General features: G+C 42.2%; 2 protein-coding genes across 2 annotated transcripts in view; one reads left to right on the top strand and one right to left on the bottom strand.

The window, feature by feature from the left end:
- The window catches only part of LOC147021368 (low-density lipoprotein receptor-like), a 126,234-nt gene extending 116,394 nt beyond the window's left edge, over positions 1-9,840 (bottom strand). Inside the window, exon 1 of the mRNA XM_085891248.1 lies at positions 9,740-9,840. The gene's annotated coding sequence lies outside the window, so the exon portion shown is untranslated. The remainder of the gene's footprint in view (positions 1-9,739) is intronic.
- A 929-nt stretch (positions 9,841-10,769) lies between these two features.
- Positions 10,770-19,210, top strand: LOC147021367 (uncharacterized). Its single transcript, XM_085890437.1, has 6 exons — positions 10,770-10,966; positions 13,425-13,585; positions 16,586-17,642; positions 17,745-17,924; positions 18,328-18,580; positions 19,065-19,210. The coding sequence occupies exons 1-6, from the start codon at positions 10,901-10,903 to the stop codon at positions 19,208-19,210; spliced, it is 1,863 nt and encodes a 620-aa protein (XP_085746563.1). The 5' UTR covers positions 10,770-10,900.
- The last annotated feature ends 987 nt before the right edge of the window (positions 19,211-20,197 follow it).

The following is a 20,197-nucleotide window of genomic DNA, read 5'->3' as shown; positions in this document are numbered from 1 at the left end:
ATGACACCTGAACTAATATTGGCGAGTTCAAGGTGAGCGCCGGAGAAAGGGTTAATCATTTGAAGTACTGTATCTATCACTTGTACCACAGCTGCTTTGTTCTTCTTCGAGCTCGACACATCCAAATCCTTTCTCGTTTGGGGCTCGTCGTGGATACCCGCCATGGACTCACATTTCCTTGCGATTTCCGAGCGTGCTGGTTGGGACAGGATCCACTTCTTCACAGCTGTGCTTTTCTGAGTGTAACCAATGATGCCTCCACTGGTCTTGCTGTCCTTATTTAGTCTCCTCTATGATCTGATCACACACAACACTACTAAATCCATAACGAGTATGCCATTGGGCAGTCCATTTGCCGTCCATGAACGCTTGATAGGTGTCTGGGTGGGAGTGCTCCAGCCCGGCTATTTCCAGCCAGTAAACGGGTAAGTACCTTGCATAGTTTAGGTGATCATACGCAAAGTACCAGGGAATTGACGCTCTCGTGATCGCAAGGTGTTTCGGCCAGTTCGAAGTACGAGTTGCCCATATAAGCTCTAGTGCTAGCTCCACCATTTCCAAGTAGGGCCATGTAATGTCCACACTTTGGTGTTTGTTCAGGTCATCCCTCACCATGAGTGCTCCCGAGTATAGAACATGTAAATTGAGGTCTGAGTCACCCTGCTGTGGACCCTGGCTGGCTTCATCCTCTGTAGTTGACTCTGTTTCTGTTGTAGAACTACTGTCTACAACAGCAGCCTGAGCAATGGAATCAATATCAATGTCCTTCATGTACACCACTTCGCTCTCAGACATTTTTGGTGGACGATAGAAAATCATGTCTGGGTACCGTTCCCGCTGTCTTTTCTTTCGTCTTGTTGCCTGGTAGTTGGCCTTATCCTGACCTTCGCATACTCTGAGTAGGTCATTGAACATCTCACACAACTTCTTCAGATGTATAGATTGCTTTCCATCAACGAGTCTTACCTGGATTACTTTATAACAGAAAATGTCAAATGTTGAGTCATAGTTCACTTTCTGAGTTTGGAGTTTACTTTCACTCTGTCTGTGGTATGTGTCATTCACATACTCATAATAACATTTATGGTGACACACAGTCTTTATCCTTTATAGTTGTCATTATTCTCACATCACGTTCATCTCTCCTCTGCTCAGCAGTTTCCCTCAGCTTTCCTCCATCCAGTGTTTCTGCCAGGGACAACTGATCACGTTGAGATTTTCCATTGACACGGATGAATTTGTCTTTTTTCTGGCATATGATACAAATTATAGGCAGTACACCAGCTGATTTGCCAGCCACCCTTTCTACAGAGGTTCTGAGGGATTTTCTATGTATTTTGTAGTACGAGTGCCCCTCTTCTTCTAGTCCTCCCACCACCTCACTGGCTCCGGCAAAAACTGCAGTAGTGCTGGCTTCTGATTTCCTTTTCCTGGCTTCAGCGCGTTTTATATGATCCTTGTTACAAAACGACGCATAGCAGAACCGGTGACAGCCGGCATCCGCAGGAGGATGAGTCATTGGCAGCAGTTTCATCATTTGATCAGCCAGCAAACGGCATTTGTTGATAGTTTCACTATCTGTGGCATCGCACCAAGCCTTCACACACTCGCATACCTGAAGCTAGCTCTTATCCGTGAATTGCGTCACTTTCTCATCTTCCTCCCCACCCAAGTGTATGAAACAACACATATTTGGTTGTTGAAAGACCAAAAATCATTCAAAATCACATGACAACCATGGGCGCCGCCATCTTCATTTGTTGTTTCCTGGTCGTTTCCTCCACGATTATAAGCATGCCACGCCCACTTCACGGCGGTAATTTCAAATGGTAATAACTGTCGGTGTGTCAACTTGTGTATATGGAAACAAGTAGGAATTTCAATTGTGTTCATGAATGTACAGGGTGAATTTCGTTTAGATTGGTGATCTGCACAACGAAACTGAACGAACCGACCAACCTCCACATGACCTAGCACACGGAAAACCTTTACGTGATCAACGATGCCTCAGCTCGAGCGCGCTGCACCACGTGACGAGTGAAATATTTTTTACACAATCTTAAAACGTCTCCAAAACATCCGATTTTTACCAGAATTTCGACAACTGAGTTTTAAGCGTCCTAAGCGATTGCAAAAACCAAAGACAAAATTAAAATCGAAGTTAAAACGAACTCGTAACGTCGAGCGAAGCAAAAATACTCCATTTCTCCACATGAATTTACGGAATTATGTTTGACCTCACTGTGACCTTGACCTTTGACCGATTTTGACCAAAATCTAATCAGCGCTAGCCATCACCGTCCTGAACCACGTGGTGTAATTTGACATTGGGAGCTTTTTCCGTTCTCGAGTTATCGTGCCTACAAACAAGCACACAAACACACAAACAAACACACACAAACAAACAAACAAGCAGTCATAGACTGGTACTTATGAAATCGTCAACTTGACCTCTGACCTTGTCTAATAAAAGCTGTCTCTAGAGAAGGTAGCGACGCAAACCAGAAGTTTCTACGATGATTCTGTATCAAGCCATCAAAAATCGTAACGTCAACCGAAGCAAAAATCTCCATTTATCAACGCAATTATTACCTTCGCATTCTGCGAAAGGTTATGTTTTGGTCGGCGTGTATTTATTTATTTATTTATTTATTTATTTATTTGTAATCTTGTGATTCGTATAACTCAAAAAGTATTAAACCGAATTGCATGAAATTTGGTGGGATGATTGTTTATTAGACAGGAAGCATTCGATTAGATTTCGGGATCGTTCGGGTTAAAGGTCAAGGTCAAGGTCACGAAAAGGTCAAAATCGTCTTTTTACGATAACAGGGTCAATTTTTTATTCAATTTGCATGCAACTAACGCCAAAATGTTCAGAATTCAACGCCTCATCTTGTGATATGCAATATGACACAATGACGCCCATACTCTTGTTACCGGTTAGGGGTCAAAGGTCAGGGGAGTCACGACCTTGAAAAATATGCGGTTTTTGTCATAACGCGGTCAATTCTTGTCCGCTTTACATGAACCCAGCACCAAAATGTTCAGAATTTAATGCCCAATCTTGTGACACAATGACGTCATAACAAATGTCACCGGTTGGGGTAAAATGTCGGGGGGGGGGTCACGCCCTTGAAAAATATGCGGTTTTCGGCATAACTCAGTCAATTCTTATTTGATTTGCATGAAACCAGCATCAAACGAGATTACCTTCTCTTGTTGAAACGTTGTATTCACCGAGCTTCCGAGTGAAGACTCGCCAAAACGACGTGAGTTGATTGTTGTTTAGTCCGTAGACCCCGAAAGTCGGGGGGGGGGGTCATGACATTATAGATATGTGGTTTGTGTCATAAGACCATTCATATGAAACCACTTACCCACACTCATACCAAGAACAAAAAAAGTAGTGGCGGCGAAGGTATGCGCTCTATGAGTGCCCGTTCTAGTTTTATATTATTTTATCAAAGTCACAAAACCGTAATATTCGGCCATCCACCAACAATCTTTACATAATCCGACGGCTTAGCGAGTCAGGCATGCGACGATAACCTTTATTGGGATAAAAAATAACTTTTAACACCATCTTTATCGAAAACACAGTCAGCGCGCACACGCAAAACCTTTACGTGATCAACGCCGCCTCTGCTCAAGTGCACTGCACCACGTGACGCCCCGTGATGCGCGAGTGAAATATTTTTTATACAATCTTAAAACGTCTCCAAACCATCCGATTTTTACCAGAATTTCGACAACCGAGCTTTAAGCGTCCCAAGCGATCGCAAAAACCGAAGACAAAATTAAAATCGAAGTTAAAACAAACTCATAACGTCAAGCGAAGCAAAAATCTCCATTTCTCCACGCAATTATTCAATATTGTTTTATCAAAGTCACAAAACCATAATATTCGGCCATCCACCAACAATCTTTACATAATCCGACGGCTCAGCGAGTTAGGCATGCGACGATAACCTTTATTGGGATAAAAAATGACTTTTAAACACCATCTTTATCGAAAACACCGTCAGCGCGCACACGCAAAACCATACGTGACTCAACGACGAGTCTGCTCGAGCGCACTGCATCATGGGACGACCCGTGACGCGTCAAGTGAAATATTTTTTATACAATCTTAAAATGTCTCCAAAACATCCGATTTTTATCAGAATTTCGACAACCGAGTTTTAAGCGTCCTGAGCGATCGCAAAAACCGAAGACAAAATTAAAATTGAAGTTAAAACGAACTCGTAACGTTGAGCGAAGCAAAAATACTCCATTTCTCCACATGAATTTACGGAATTATGTTTGACCTCACTGTGACCTTGACCTTTGACCGAATTTGACCAAAATCTAATCAGCGCAAGCCATCACCCTCCTGAATCGCGTGGTGTAATTTGACATTGGTAGCTTCTTCTGTTCTCGAGTTATCATGCCCACAAACAAACAAACAAACACAGAAACAAGCAGTCATAGACTGGTACTTACGAAATCATCAACTTGACCTCTGACCTTGTCCAATAATAGCTGTCTCTCGAGAATGTAGCGACGCAAACCAGAAGTTTCTATGATGATTCTGTACCAAACCATCAAAAATCGAATGTTTGACCTCACTGTGACCTTGACCTTTGACCGATTTTGAGTAAAATCTAATCAGCGCTAGCCATCACCCTCCTGAATCACGTGGTGTAATTTGACATTGGTAGCTTCTTCCTTTCTCGAGTTACCGCGGATTAACGTAACGTAAAGGTCACACTCGACGTCCCCCCCCCCGCCCCCCAATTCGAAAGGACGCCTGGGCGAGCGCGATGACGTCAGCGCGCACACGCAAAACCTTTACGTGACTCAACAACGCGTCTGCTCGAGCGCACTGCGCCACGTGACGAGCCGTGATGCGGCAGGTGAAATATTTTTATACAATCTTAAAACGTCTTCAAAACATCCGATTTTTACCAGAATTTCGATAACCCAGTGTTTAGCATCCTAAGCGATCGCAAAAACCGAAGACAAAATTAAAATCGAAGTTAAAACAAACTCGTAACGTCGACCGAAGCAAAAATACTCCATTTTTCCACAGGAATTTAAGGAATTCTTTCATATTATTTTATCAAAGTCATAAAACCGTAATATTCGGCCATCCACAAACAATCTTTACACCATCCAACAGCTTAGCGAGTTAGGCATGCGACGATAAGCTTTATTGGGATGAAAAATGACTTTTAAACACCATCTTTATCGAAAACACAATGCGGCCTACAACAAGGCAAGGCGTTGTGCGCCATGGGTGCTAACACTGAAATTTTTAAAACAGCCGTAACTCGACGAATTGACACACAAATTCTGCCGAACTTTCCTCGATCTTCCAAACTCACGCTCCGTCAACAATATCTGTGGTAACTTTTCTCGAGTTATCATGTTTTGGATGTTTGACCTCACTGTGGCCTTGACCTTTGACCGATTTTGACCAAAATCTAATCAGCGCTAGCCATCACCCTCCTGAATCACGTGGTTAAATTTGACATTGGTAGCTTCTTCCGTTCCCGAGTTATCATGTTTTGGATGGTTGACCTAACTGTGGCCTTGACCTTTGACCGATTTTGACCAAAATCTAATCAGCGCTAGCCATCACCCTCCTGAATCACTTGGTGTAATTTAACATTGGAAGCTTCTTCCGTTCTCAATTTATCATGCCTACAAACACACAAACACACACACACACACACACACACACACACACACACACACACACACACACACACACACACACACACACACACACACACACACACACACACACACACACAAACAGAGGACGGAAGTCATGAATATACTTATGAAATCTAGATTTCGTAAGTAACAAACCGGACGATTACAATATCCCGCTCCCTCCCTCCGGGGGGCGGGATAATAAGCCTTACGCAGATGGCGGCGTGCCATCTTGGTCAGCCCTCCGTCAACTCGCTCAGGGTCTTCGGCTACCATTTTGTTCGGCCTGCTCAACAATGCCTTGACTCGGAACAGGCCATAACGATTTATTGATAAAGCGTGCAATTTTTTTTTCCACTTTCCTCACTCATATCGTCGAATTCCTGTTCTTCATGGTGATGAATCGCTGCATCCATCGCTTTTGTAAATGCTATAGTTTTCATCTTTGGAGCTTGGAGCGATTTCCTGCTTGTTTGATGTCATTTTCTACAATGGACTGTCATGGGCTAATTAAAGTATGTAATCGAAATATGATTTCGGCTTTGACGATCGGATCTCGTGGACAAATTAAGAGTTGAAAACTGGAGTGAAATATGAAAATTTAACTGAGTGAAATAACGAAGCGTATATACCTATTTACTTTAAAGAAGCAAAGGCCATGGTCCCTCCTTCTCCATGTAAAAGAAAATGTGAATTGCCAAAGCATTAAATGTAACTTTTTCCATTGTTTGGATAAACATGGAATAGGCAAAGCCGAGAAGCAAACGTAGAATTCTTCTTACATTCGCTTCTGACTTTACCTATAACGTGTTCACAACTGTATACTTGCCAACTATACCATGGTATGTGTAAGCGCCGCACAGCTGATGATTTTGACGCAATTTCCGGTTACTTCGGCCTGGATTCGGGATCAGCGATCAAATAATGTAAATCACGATTAAAAATTATTTTTTGATGATGCGGGAGATATCTTTATTAAAATTAACTTTGGGAAAAATATAATTGAATAAATAATCACTTCTGGTCAAGAATAAAATAAAATATAAGTTCCGGAAAGAGTTTCAAACCACTCCCGGGAATGTTAAATATAATGTTAAATACAAAATACACACTTCCTGTCATGAAAAAAATCACTTTCGGAAGAATAAAATTAACTTTGGGAAAAAATTATTTAATAAATAAATAAACACTTCCGGTCATGATCTCCTGGCATGCATCAATCCCCATGACAAAGACCAGAAACAAAAAAAAAAAAAAACAGAAACAAAACAAAAACGGAAGCAAAAGGGTCATAGCCAACAACACGGATTCACAATTGGCAGGGTATTGTGTTGTTATTGTTGTTTCCTATTCTCTCATGTGCAGGCGTTAAGTAATATTCACAAGATAGAAATAAAACCCAATCGTGTTTATACACCGCACAGCGTTTAACAACAACCTGAAGCAAAAGGTGATAGCGAACGACACGGATTCCAAATAGCCAGGGGTATTGTGTTGTTGTTGTTTCCTATTCTCTCACGTGCACGCGTTAGGTATGAAGCTCACTGCGTTCGCTATTATATTGAGTGAAGAAAAGAGAAAGGGATGTGCTGAAATTAACCAGCTTAATTGAGCTGGTTTCATTGAGTGCAATGAAAATAATTAACAAGAAAAAGAGCAATCAGAGATTATGGACCCTCGCCAGGACTCATGTGTGGTGTTTGTGTAGTTATGTGTGGTGTATGTTGTGTGGTGTTTGTGTAGTTTTGTGTGGTGTTTGTGTAGTTTTGTGTGGTGTTTGTGTCGTTTTGTGTGGTGTTTGTGTCGTTTTGTGTGGTGTTTGTGTCGTTTTGTGTGGTGTTTGTGCAGTTTTGTGTGGTGTTTGTGTCGTTTTGTGTGGTGTTTGTGCAGTTTTGTGTGGTGTTTGTCCCATTTTGTGTGGTGTTTGTGTCGTTTTGTGTGGTGTTTGTGTCGTTGTGTGTGGTGTTTGTGTCATTTTGTGTGGTGTTTGTGTGGTTTTGTGTGGTGTTTGTCTCATTTTGTGTGGTGTTTGTGTCGTTTTGTGTGGTGTTTGTGTCGTTTTGTGTGGTGTTTGTGTAGTGTTTGTGTAGTTTTGCGTGGTGTTTGTGTCGTTTTGTGTGGTGTTTGTGTCGTTTTGTGTGGTGTTTGTGTCGTTTTGTGTGGTGTTTGTGTGGTGTTTGTCTCATTTTGTGTGGTGTTTGTGTCGTTTTGTGTGGTGTTTGTGTCGTTTTGTGTGGTGTTTGTGTGGTGTTTGTCTCATTTTGTGTGGTGTTTGTGTCGTTTTGTGTGGTGTTTGTGTCGTTTTGTGTGGTGTTTGTGTAGTTTTGCGTGGTGTTTGTGTAGTTTTGTGTGGTGTTTGTGTCGTTTTGTGTGGTGTTTGTGTCGTTTTGTGTGGTGTTTGTGTCGTTGTGTGTGGTGTTTGTGTCGTTGTGTGTGGTGTTTGTCTCATTTTGTGTGGTGTTTGTGTCGTTTTGTGTGGTGTTTGTGTCGTTTTGTGTGGTGTTTGTGTAGTTTTGCGTGGTGTTTGTGTAGTTTTGCGTGGTGTTTGTGTCGTTTTGTGTGGTGTTTGTGTCGTTTTGTGTGGTGTTTGTGTCGTTTTGTGTGGTGTTTGTGTCGTTGTGTGTGGTGTTTGTGTCGTTGTGTGTGGTGTTTGTGTCATTTTGTGTGGTGTTTGTGTGGTTTTGTGTGGTGTGTGCCTAATTTTGTGTGGTGTTTGTGTCGTTTTGTGTGGCGTTTGTGCCGTGTTGTGTGGTGTTTGTGTAGTTTTGCGTGGTGTTTGTGTCGTTTTGTGTGGTGTTTGTGTCGTTTTGTGTGGTGTTTGTGTCGTTTTGTGTGGTGTTTGTGTCGTTTTGTGTGGTGTTTGTGTGGTGTTTGTGTGATGTATTTTGTGTGGTGTTTGTGTAGTTATGTGTGGTGTTTGTGTCGTTTTGTGTGGTGTTTGTGTGGTGTTTGTGTGATGTATTTTGTGTGGTGTATTTTGTGTAGTTATGTGTGGTGTATTTTGTGTGGTGTTTGTGTAGTTATGTGTGGTGTTTGTGCAGTTTTATGTGATGTATTTTGTGTGATGTTTGTGTAGTTTTGTGTGATGTATTTTGTGTGGTGTTTGTGTAGTTATGTGTGGTATTTGTGTAGTTTTGTGTGGTGTTTGTGACGTTTTGTGTGGTGTTTGTGTGATGTATTTTGTGTGGTGTATTTTGTGTAGTTATGTGTGGTGTATTTTGTGTGGTGTTTGTGTAGTTATGTGTGGTGTTTGTGCAGTTTTATGTGATGTATTTTGTGTGATGTTTGTGTAGTTTTGTGTGATGTATTTTGTGTGGTGATTGTGTAGTTATGTGTGGTATTCGTGCAGTTTTGTGTGCACTATTTCGTGTGGTGATTCTGTAGTTTTGTGTGATCTATTTTGTGTGGTGTTTGTGTAGTTATGTGTGGTATATTTTGTGTGGTGTTTGTGCAGTTATGTGTAGTGTTTGTGCAGTTATGTGTAGTGTTTGTGTAGTTTTGTGTGGTGTTTGTGTAGTTATGTGTGGTGTTTGTGTAGTTATGTGTGGTGTTTGTGCAGTTTTATGTGATGTGCTATGTGTGGTATATTTTGTGTGGTGTTTGTGCAGTTATGTGTAGTGTTTGTGTAGTTATGTGGTGTTTGTGTAGTTATGTGTGGTGTTTGTGTAGTTATGTGTGGTGTTTGTGTAGTTATGTGTGGTGTTTGTGCAGTTTTATGTGATGTGCTATGTGTGGTATATTTTGTGTGGTGTTTGTGCAGTTATGTGTAGTGTTTGTGTAGTTTTGTGTGGTGTTTGTGTAGTTATGTGTGGTGTTTGTGTAGTTATGTGTGGTGTTTGTGTAGTTTTGTGTGATGTGCTATGTGTGGTATATTTTGTGTGGTGTTTGTGCAGTTATGTGTAGTGTTTGTGTAGTTTTGTGTGGTGTTTATGTAGTTATGTGTGGTGTTTGTGTAGTTATGTGTGGTGTTTTTTGTGTGGTGTATTTTGTGTGGTGTTTGTGCAGTTATGTGTAGCGATGATTGGTCAGCATTTACCTCAGAGGAATCAGATCTGTTCGTTTCCCCATCATCGTTCTTGTACACCTCAGACCCGCCGAATGCTCGCTCGTCTAAAGCGGTGACAAACGAGGTCCGTTTCTCACGACAACCGGAAGCCCTGACTGAGAGGACTCGCTGCAGTAACTCGAATGGGCGGGGCTAGGGAGGTAAACAGCCAATCTGCGCACAGGCCCCGCCCAATGACGCGCACAGGCCCCGCCCAATGAAGCGCACATTCTCCCAGCTTTGAAATTTCCTCGGATCATTGGGAAAAATCTCAATTCAACAAAATTAATCCTTCTTCAACATCACGTGATTTGTCATTACACACAATAATATCCGAGTCAAACATCATCTCGTTAATTTCGGATGTCAATGTCGCGATGGGCGTTTTTAAGGATTTAACAACAGCGAAGGATTAACTGTTTATTACAGGACAAACCAACCAGGTCACAACGAGGGTAGAAACCTGTGCCCCACAACTCACCACCCAACCCACTTCCGTCGTTGTGAGCCACAACACGTCACAGGATGTGACGTGTCTATCCGTTGCACGTTTATATTGTCCATTGTATATTTACATTATCACACGATGAAAATATCCTACAACAACACAGGAAGTGAATCTTTGTCCTTCACCAATCCACATTATTTATTAAAATACACAGTTTTGTGTAAATTCGGTGGTTTGAGACGAACTGATCCTGAAAGTTGATTCTTCATTGTGATTAAGTGATTGTGACGTGTGAGTGTTATTTATGGTTTTGTTTGGTTTGTGTCCCTCAAATCGAACGTGTCATGTTAAATCATCATGTGGCGGGAAATCTGTCGATGACGTCACATCCGACATTTTTCACCATCTGGAATCTCAATATTTGTCATGACGTCACTGGTCATATTCCGTCCATATAACTTTTTGGGATACCATGCCATATATCGTTTTTACCCCATCTCACAATGGTGAAGATTCACTTAAGAATTAAAATTAATTCTCCTTTCTGTGTCGAGATCCGATCAATTCGCCCTCGTCAAACACCCAACCGTCACAATGTATGACGTCACAATGATAATTCCAACATCCGGGAACACATCAGGTCGAGACGTGTTGTGGAAACGTCATTCGGCGCATCGAGCATCGACCAAGAGGACACAGCAGAGATGTGGGTTGTCATGGCGATCTTGGTGTTGATCCTCGTTGGTGAGACATCGCCACCTCCGCAGCAGGTAATGGGGATTGTGAGGGATGACGGAGTCGGGAAGGTTCACAACACCAAAGGAGTTCGTTTATCGGTAGTTTTTGTGGTTTGATGTGAAAGGGAACGGGTGTTGTATTGAGAGTTTGTAACACGAGTAAGTTGTTCGTGCCCGCTCGGAATTCCACACGGAGTCCGGATAAAGGAGGGAAAATACAAATGGAGTCTTGTATCGTCGAGTCGGCAAGTTGGGAGGAACAATTGACATTGATTACCACGTGTGGTCCAAGTTAAATGGTCCGATGATGACGAGGTGATCCATTTGAAACGGTTTGTTCGATATTTGAACCTTTTTCATTCCGAGGGTCCGTCATGTGAACTTGTATTGGAGTGAAAGGTGGTGATCCGTTGGGAATTAACCGTGGGATTGGGAAAGGTGAAGGACAGGGACTAATCTCTGGTGGGAGGAGGGATGGTCATGTCACGGAAGTGGTGTTGAGGGTGATAATGGTAGTTGTGATGGTTTGTGTGGAAGTTAATTTAAGAACCAGAAAATAATGATGTCATGTGGAGAACGTCGTGACGTCACAGTTGAACAATGAAGAATAGATCGTTAAATTGTCAGTTCCCCCAATGTGCAAATCATGGTCACAGTGCAGGATGACGTCACAGTCGAACAATATGGAATATATCGATAAATTGGCAGTTCCCTCAATGTGGAGAGTGTGGTCACAGTGCATGATGACGTCACAGTCAATCAATATGGAATATATCATTAAATTGCCAGTTCCCCAGTTCGATGATCTTCCTTGTCTGTCTGTGCTTGGCATGTTTAGTGTTGGTTTAATGGTGAGGGTGGTGGGCTTTGGATCTGAGGGTCCTGAGTCCAAATCCCACTCAGCTGTTGAATTAATACTCGTTGGTGTTAACTCGACCTGTCATCCTCACGAGGTCGGCAAAATGAGTACCAGCTTGCTGGTATCCTGTGTTGGAGTGGCGACCCGTCCAGGATTGTGCCCAATAGCCAAGGAGACTGCTTAAGCAGCACTAATGCTTTGCACAGAGTATGGTCCCAATCTCCTCCTCCTCCTCCTCCTTGTCTGTCCTTTTAATGGTTGTGATACCTCATTGCCATGAGGATGTGATGAGGAATATAAAGAGAGTTTATCTTTCGTTGGAAACTGCAGGTTTAGGGATAACTTTCCCCATAAGGCAAAGTTGGAATTTGTCCCTTCAAGGCAAAAGTTCCTTCCTGGTCGTGTCGATGGAGGAATCTTCACGGTATACTTTACTCTTTCTGGACGTGAAAGATCCTACGGTGTTTCCAGCAAAGACGAGACGAGTTATCGCGAGCATTCTGAACAAATCACAAATTGCTTCCCAAACCCTCTTGTAAAACTGTGCTTGGCAAACGTGGTCATCAAACCAAAACGCCAAGTGTGAGTTCAATGTCACCTTCATCCTGCATAGGATTAAATATACCCATCAGAGATGGGGAATCCCCCGCCATTGAAAAATAATTGAAATCAGATAAGCTTTTTTCCATTTCTTACAAAAAACATTTTGTTCAAGATGGCCGCCCCAGTCGGCCATCTTGGACCCGGCCACGCCCAAAATCAATAGGGTTCTTCCTTTTCAGGTGGTACATGTGTGACCCAAATTTCAAATCGATATGGCGAACAGTTTATGAGTTATCGCACTCACAGCTATAAATGTTGACGCCCGGCTTGCCGGACGGACGGACGGACGACCCGGGTGACAACAATATCCCCCTTCCGCCACGCGGCGGGGGATAAAAACAGGCTGATGACGACGATGATGATGGTGATGGTGATGATGAAATGCACCTTGATGAAAACAGCTCGAAAATATCACGTTTCACTTTCAGTGGTGGAGGTAAAAAAAAATCCCCAATTTAGATGAATTTGACCTTTTGATCTAAAAAAAAAAACATTTCATTCTGCTTCAAGCTGTAAATTGGAGAAGAAATTCAATAACCCAATCTGCTAATTCTTAAAATTTCAGGTCAATTGTCTGAAACTTGACGATTTTATGTGATGCTGAACTTTGACCTCTTGACCAAATTATTAATATCTGTTCTCCGTATTCTCATAAGAAAGCTCTGCTGAAAATTTGATGACAAAGCTCAAACGGTAAATTAAAACTTCAGGTGAATTGCATGAAAATTGATGATTTTTGGTGAATTTTAACTTTTCACATTATTATTAATTTTAATCCATATTTGAATATTCTAATAATAAAGCTTTGTTGAAAATTTGATGATAAAAAAGTTACACACACACGCACGCACGCACGCACGCACGCACGCACACACACACGCACACACACACACACACACACACACACACACACACACACACACACACACACACACACACACACGTGATTGCAAAACCACGTCTTCCGCTGTGCGAGGGACGGGCTAATAAAATGTTCTCCTCTTCCTGCCCTGCTTTCCATGTCCATAGATTTTCCAGAAAAACGCAGTGGAGGAAACAATGGTCTCCAAAGTTCGTGACGTGGTCGTTGTCACAATTGGCATCTTGGCATTTGTCATGGTTACGTCATTTGAACCATCGTCCTGGTTCAATCGACAGAAGAGGCACAAAAAAAAGGCCCACATTCACTGGTAAGGAACACAAGTGATGTTTTCATCAATTTGATAATTCCCTCATCCATGAGGGGTGTAAAGGTCCAAATGGTCTGTGGGGTCTCAAGGGCACAAAAGGATGAAGGGGTTGAAATGTCCGTAGTTGGGAGTGGGAGGGAGCGGGGATCTTAAAGGTTTTGGGGGTCTTTGGGGTCTGAAAGTATTGTTTTTTTTGGGTGGCGGGGGTCTTGAAGGTCATGAGGGGTCTTTAAGATCTGAAGGATTTTAACGGGTCTTCGAGTTCTCAAGGTTCGTGGGGATCTTTCAGAGTACAAAGGAGTCTGAAGGGGTCTTCGGGGTGTCAAGGGGTTTAAAGGTATCGAGGGGTCAGGACCATGCACGCATGGTTCCGATTATGCAGTGGTCTGCAAAAGCATTCTCCCTCCCAAGTTTCCACATTTTGATGCCACCTGAGCTTATTTCTTGATGCTTTGGAATCAAACTTTATGTATAGTCTTCCCGAACTATTACAAAGTGATAAAACTAAAAAATGCAGATAAAATGTGAATAAGTGAGATTAACAGAGAAAACTATACAGGCACTTGGTGGAGCGCATACCTCCGCATGGCTGATTCGTTTGCGTCTTGTATCCCACTATTAGGCCGCATCCGGATTCGGATCTTCACGAAATTCTCAGTATTTTGTCCGTGTCACATACCCAAGCTCTCCAGCAAATTTTGACCAAATCCGTCAGTCATGTGGGTTAATCTTTCTCACCTTGAGAACTCTCAAACCTGTGTCCCTCCTTCAAATCCTGGTGGCATCTTGTCAAGTCTGTTTCGGCTGTATGTTTCCCCTCCATCCCCTTTCTCACTTCAAATGCCTGCACAGCTCACACTCAACGTTAAAAGGCTCAATGCCGAAACTCGGCGTTTGCTTCTAAATCTTGCGTCCCAAACCCATCACTTTCTGTACCCACCTTACCCAGTCGCACCCACCTGTTCCTGGACCTTGTGTCCTTTTCTCATGACAAGGTGGAGATTTTGCTGTCAAATCTCGACTCTGATTCTGCAACTGGTCCAGACGGCATCAGCCCACGTGTCCTAAAAACCTGCTCTGCTACTCTTGCTCACCCTCTCTCTGTTCTATTCAACCTCTCATTTGCTGAAGGTCATCTGCCATCTGCTTGGAATGCAGATCCTCCTTCGGCATCCTCCTTCGTGCAATGCTTTCATCCGCAGTCTTCTGGAGTACTGCTCCCCTCTTTGGGGTCGTGCTCCTGCCTCACACCTCGCTTTACTTCACGCTGTGGAAACGAAGGCTTTCAAGATCATTGATGTCTCCTGTGTTGAGGCTGAGTCTTTGGGTCTCTCAATCTTTCACCGGAGGCAGGTCGGTGGTCTTATTGTCTTCCACCGTCTCCTCTCTGGTATCGCCCCCCCCCCTGCTGTGTCTCAAAGCCAAAGCTCTCAGTTACTGAAACGGCCCTCCACGGAAAGGTGATGCAACATCAGGCGACGGAGGTGCAGTTTATCTCAAAAGAGGGCAAAATATCCTGGTTGCCAAATAAAATTTGAATTTAATATTATTCATGTCTGTTCTTCCATCATTTCAAAAGTGAATGTTGAGCTTTTTAAAAACAGAACAGGAAGCGACCGCCTTCAATGGGAGACAGACAAACGCACGGACAGACACCAACCTGGTTCACAATGGATAATTAATGACTTCATTTCCAAGGAACTTCAACACAGGAAGACACCATTCAGCCAATCAAACCTGCACAATGGTTGCCAACCTGGCAGTTTTTGTTTTCAGAAGCTCATTCTGGTTCTCTTTGAAGTTTATTATTAAGCGTTATTTTTAGGTCACAATGTTAAATGTACACGTTTTTACCTCCGCCACGAAAGGTGGGCAGTTGTTGTGCTTTCACCCCTGTTTGTTTGTTTATCTGTTTTTCAGTGAACAGGATATCTCACAAAGTTATGGATGGATTCGGACAAACTTTCGTGGATGGGATGGGTGTCTGACAAGGATGAAGTTTTGAGATTTTAGTGAAGATCTGGATCCGAGAATTTTTGAGTGATTGTTCACCATTGAGTGATGGGGAAAAAAACGATATATAGCACGATATCTCAAAAAGTTATGGATGGATTGTGACAAAACTACATGGATGAGTTGGTTATCGGTGACAAGAACAAGACGATTAGATTTTGGTAAAGGTCCAGATCCAGATCCGACCTTTCAGTGGGATACAAAACGTAAACTGTTCAGCCTGGTGAAGGTATGCACTCCACAAGGTGCCGTTCTAGATATTTAATTAAATGATGAACATTGCAACCTTTGTTCAAAGACTTTCAGGAAAGGCTACTGTTATTAACAACGCGAACATGGTTTATTAAACTTTGTGATAATCTTCCTACTCTGTCACCCAGAGCATTGGTGCAACCACCAAAGCAGATTTGTCTTCCCATCAGTAGTTTAGGCAGGAATTTGAAATTTGGCCACACTGCTACGAAATGCTCGCCCACACTTCATTAGCGAAGAACACAGGGAGGATCTTTAACCTCCATCGAGTGATGTTTGTCGACGGGACAACCAGTTTAACGTCCATCAGAGGAACGGCACTTACATTGATGATTCACCCAGTCTGTGAAACACCGGGATGACAGTTTATAGCTGAGTCGGGATTTTAACCCAGGCCAGGAAGTTTAGAGGCGAGTGTGTGAACCTCAAAGCCATGCTCTCAGCCCAGGTCATATCTTCATGCACTGTAAAACAAACTGCGATTCCATGTTGTATTTATACATTTAAAAGGTATCTCGTTTGGGATCATGCATTTCTTCTGGTTAGATGTTGAGCTTTGCCTGCATGCGGAGCTTTTAATACGCAGCGTGGGAAGCGGCCGCCGGATACGGGAGACAGCGGAATGTGTGACCATACAAACATATGGACACACACCACACCACACTTCACATTATATAATAGATACTGTACTTAATTTTAGCTCGAACTGACAAGTATTATCTTTGTTTCTTGCAGTTTTCGATGTGGCCTTACAAAATTGAAGAACGTGGGAAAGAAAGAGCAGCCGTTGCTTGAGGAGGTTCCAAAAAATGAAGCTTTGGACATGCAGAATGTGAAGGAACAGGAGGATGAAAGAATGAAGTTGTGGCAGAGAGAGAAAGAGAAACTTCAGGAAAGGGGTGAAAAATTGCACCGAAAAGAAGAAGAACTAAAAGAAAGAGAGCTGATAGTTCAGCTCGGTGAGCAAGAGATTCAGGAAAAAGTTATGCAACAAACATATGAGGAAAAGGAATGGAGAAAAGAGAAAGAAATCGTGGAAGAACAGCAGAGGAAAAACAAGGAAGAGGAATTGAGGAAAAAAAATGAGGAGGAGCAAATTACAAAACAACATGAAGAGCAAAATAAAAAAAACGCTTCAGAGTGGAGGAGAATAGAGGAAGAAGATCAGAGAGAACTCACGGAATTTGTACGACGGAGGGAATCCGTGTATCAAGAACATACACGGAGATGTCTTGAGATCGAACAAAAAGAGAAAGAGGTGCGAAAGAGTGAGCACGTGGTCAATGAATTGGAGAACAGGATTGCTCAACATGAGGGAACGGAGCGTGGAAAACGGGCAGAGTTTGAAAAAAGGAACAGGTCAAAAGAACGGGAAATAAAACATCGAGAGGTTGAGACATGTCGTCAAGAGGAAGAGATGAGAGAACGAGAAAAGGAGGTTGAGGAATTGGAGAGAGTGATGTACCTGCGAGAAGAGGAGGAGCGGAGGCAGCGACTGCGATTATTAGAGGGAAAAAAAATAAAAGAGGAAGACTTGTTTCGTCGAGAAAAAGAGGTACATCAGCTGGAGCAGGAGATTAATAAGAGAGAAAACAGGGTGCGCACACGCGAACACAAGGTGTGGAAAAGTGAGTTCAGGAAAGCAAATCGACAAGAAGAGGAAAAGGAGAGACGAAGAGAAGAAGAGGAAAAGCAGAGACGAAGAGAGGAAGAACAGCAAAGAGTGGAACAGGAAAAACAGAAACTACTCGAACAAGAAAAGAAGAGACAAGATGAACAGGAAAACGAGACGGTAAGGAATCAAGAACTCGAGAAACCCTTTCAGAAATCCGACGAGACCAAAGAGGAGGCAGAACATGTGCAAAAAATTGCTGACTGTAAATTGCATCAACAGGAAAAATGGGATGAGACTTCCGATGAGTGGACTGAGACGTGGAATGACAAGCAACAGCTGACACAGCAAGTTGTTCAAGGGTTCCAGCGGAAACAGAGGCCTCACTCTGATCGAAAGCTGAAACAGCAGCAGAAGCAGCATGGTGTTGAAGGGCCACACCACATTCAGGACCTTCAACAGGTAAGCATCCATCAGCACTTTGGAGATGTTGGGGAAACATTGTGGGGAGAAATACAGCAAATCCCAAAATGAAAACCTTAAGTTGAAATAAATTTTGGCATTTCGTCTTTTATTGAAATTGCTATAAATACTTTCTTTGATGAAGAAGAACATCATAAATTGTGGAGATAATTGTGATTATATTTTTGGTGGAAAAGTTAACTTATTGCTCCGGTCTTCCCCACGCAGGATCGATCACAATAATTTTAACTCCCTTTGATTGGATGAGATAAACTAATTCACCTTTTCACTGGTTACTTATTCAATCAGTGCATTTCCTTCTGTGCCATATCATGAACAAGTTATCAAACTGATGAACATTTCATTGTGTTTAATCTTTCATATTTTTATTGTATTTCCTAAGATCCCTCAGAAGAGACGCCCATTCCCTCCTCCACCTCCCTCGTACAAGAAACCATCTTACCGGTTGGAACGTAAGTTACCAAGAATCTTTCCTTCCATTACAAATTATTCCAAAGTTTGTCTAAATTACATGTTCTTCACGTCCATCGTGTCCCATTTGATCTGTGCTTCAGAAGAGTTGAGAACAAATGAATATTTTCCTTCACTCGAAGCCAGACAAGCTCCAAACAAATCTTCCAATTGGTGGAAGTCTGGTGTGAACGTTAATGTATCCATAAAGAAGTCATTGTGAACACCTGGATGTTCAATAAAATTAATTGTTTGAAAAATCAAATTTTTACAATCCCACTTTCAATCAGCGATGGGTGACTCGAGCTACCTTCCATGAAGCAGTCCATCTTTGTTCTCTTCTATGTCTTCACATGAGGTTTTGTTCATTTAATTTGAACAGTAAGTGGGGATTTGTGGGCTTTGATGGACCAAATTGTCTCAATTCTCTTGAAAGGTGACACAGTGGGAGTTCGTGATGAAGAAAATCAAGATGTGAAAGTGGAGGGAAAAGTGAAATAAAACGTGAACTGAAATATACAAAACGAGGGAGAGGGAGAAGCACAGAGAGATAGAGAGAGATTCATAGATATTCATTTCAGGACCGTGTTGGAAGGCAGGATAATGATGGAGATTCTGATGACAATGCTCTTGAGTGGTTTTGACTTCGTTTTGTTGATGTGTGTGCAGAGGAAGAAGTCATAGTAATGCCTGCTGGAGAGGAGGATGCTATGTTTGGGAGTGACTCACTCATCACTCGGCCATATAAGGTGTCCAGGAATGCAAAAAGATTCGCCAGGCTCATGCAGATGGCTGATTCTAGCTATTTCAAATGAGCAGTCTCCAGAACTAAGGTACGATAAACACTCGATGGACTTATTTCATCACCTCGATCCTTTTTGTCTCCATGCTTTTCAATCTGTCACTTCCTTGTTGAAAATATCCTGACGAGAACTCACTCATTCCAAGTGTGGAGAATTTAATAATTCGAATGAATACATTAAGCAGGTGAGGTCCCTCCCTCATTCATGTCATCAACGCCAATCATGAAGGGAACGCAGATATTAACCCTTGTTGTTCACTGCTTGACTTCATCACTGTACATCAAGTGTGACTTTCTTACTGTACATCATGTGTGAATTCATGATTGTACATCATGTGTGACTGTTACTGCACATCATGCATGACTTCATTTCTGGACATCATGCGTGACTTCATTACTGTACATCATGTATGACTTCATTACTGTACATCATGTATGACTTCATTACTGGACTTCATTACTGTACATCATGTGTGACTTCATTACTGTACATCATGTATGACTTCATTACTGGACTTCATTACTGTACATCATGTGTGACTTCATTACTGTATATCATGTATGACTTCATTACTGTACATCATGTATGACTTCATTACTGGACTTCATTACTGTACATCATGTGTGACTTCATTACTGTATATCATGCGCGAATTCATTGTTGCACACCATGCGTGAATTTATAACTGAACATAATGGATGACTTCATTATTGTACATTATGTGTGAATTAATAACTGGACATTCATTATTGTACATATTGCATGAAATCATTGCTGTACATCATGCGTGAATTCATTATTGTACATTGTGGTGGAAGAGAACTCAATTTCCACACGATCGATCGATCAGCATACCAAAGGAGAATCTTTAATTTCGTACTTACGGAGGAAGAGCATTCAATGATTCACTGAAATATTCCAATGAACTTCACTGAAACAGAAGCCCGAAGTTTGTCCCTCTTATACACAATTTGACATCCAAAAAATGGGAGGGTGAGA

Source organism: Eptatretus burgeri, chromosome 8 (genome assembly GCF_056783735.1).
Source record: "Eptatretus burgeri isolate ZD-2024b chromosome 8, Ebu_testis_v1, whole genome shotgun sequence".
NCBI classification, from domain to species: Eukaryota; Metazoa; Chordata; class Myxini; order Myxiniformes; family Myxinidae; genus Eptatretus; species Eptatretus burgeri.
Note: the sequence above shows the minus strand (reverse complement) of the source record. Positions and strands in the feature narration are given on the sequence as shown.

What these genes read in the sequence shown, in the direction of transcription:
- LOC147021367 (XM_085890437.1), top strand. Translation starts at nt 10,901, where the DNA reads ATGTGGGTTGTCATGGCGATCTTGGTGTTGATCCTCGTTGGTGAGACA. An exon ending in ATGAACAGGAAAACGAGACG is followed by an intron (nt 17,643 to 17,744) that starts GTAAGGAATCAA and finishes TTGCATCAACAG; the next exon opens with GAAAAATGGGATGAGACTTC. An exon ending in TTCCAATTGGTGGAAGTCTG is followed by an intron (nt 18,581 to 19,064) that starts GTGTGAACGTTA and finishes ATGTGTGTGCAG; the next exon opens with AGGAAGAAGTCATAGTAATG.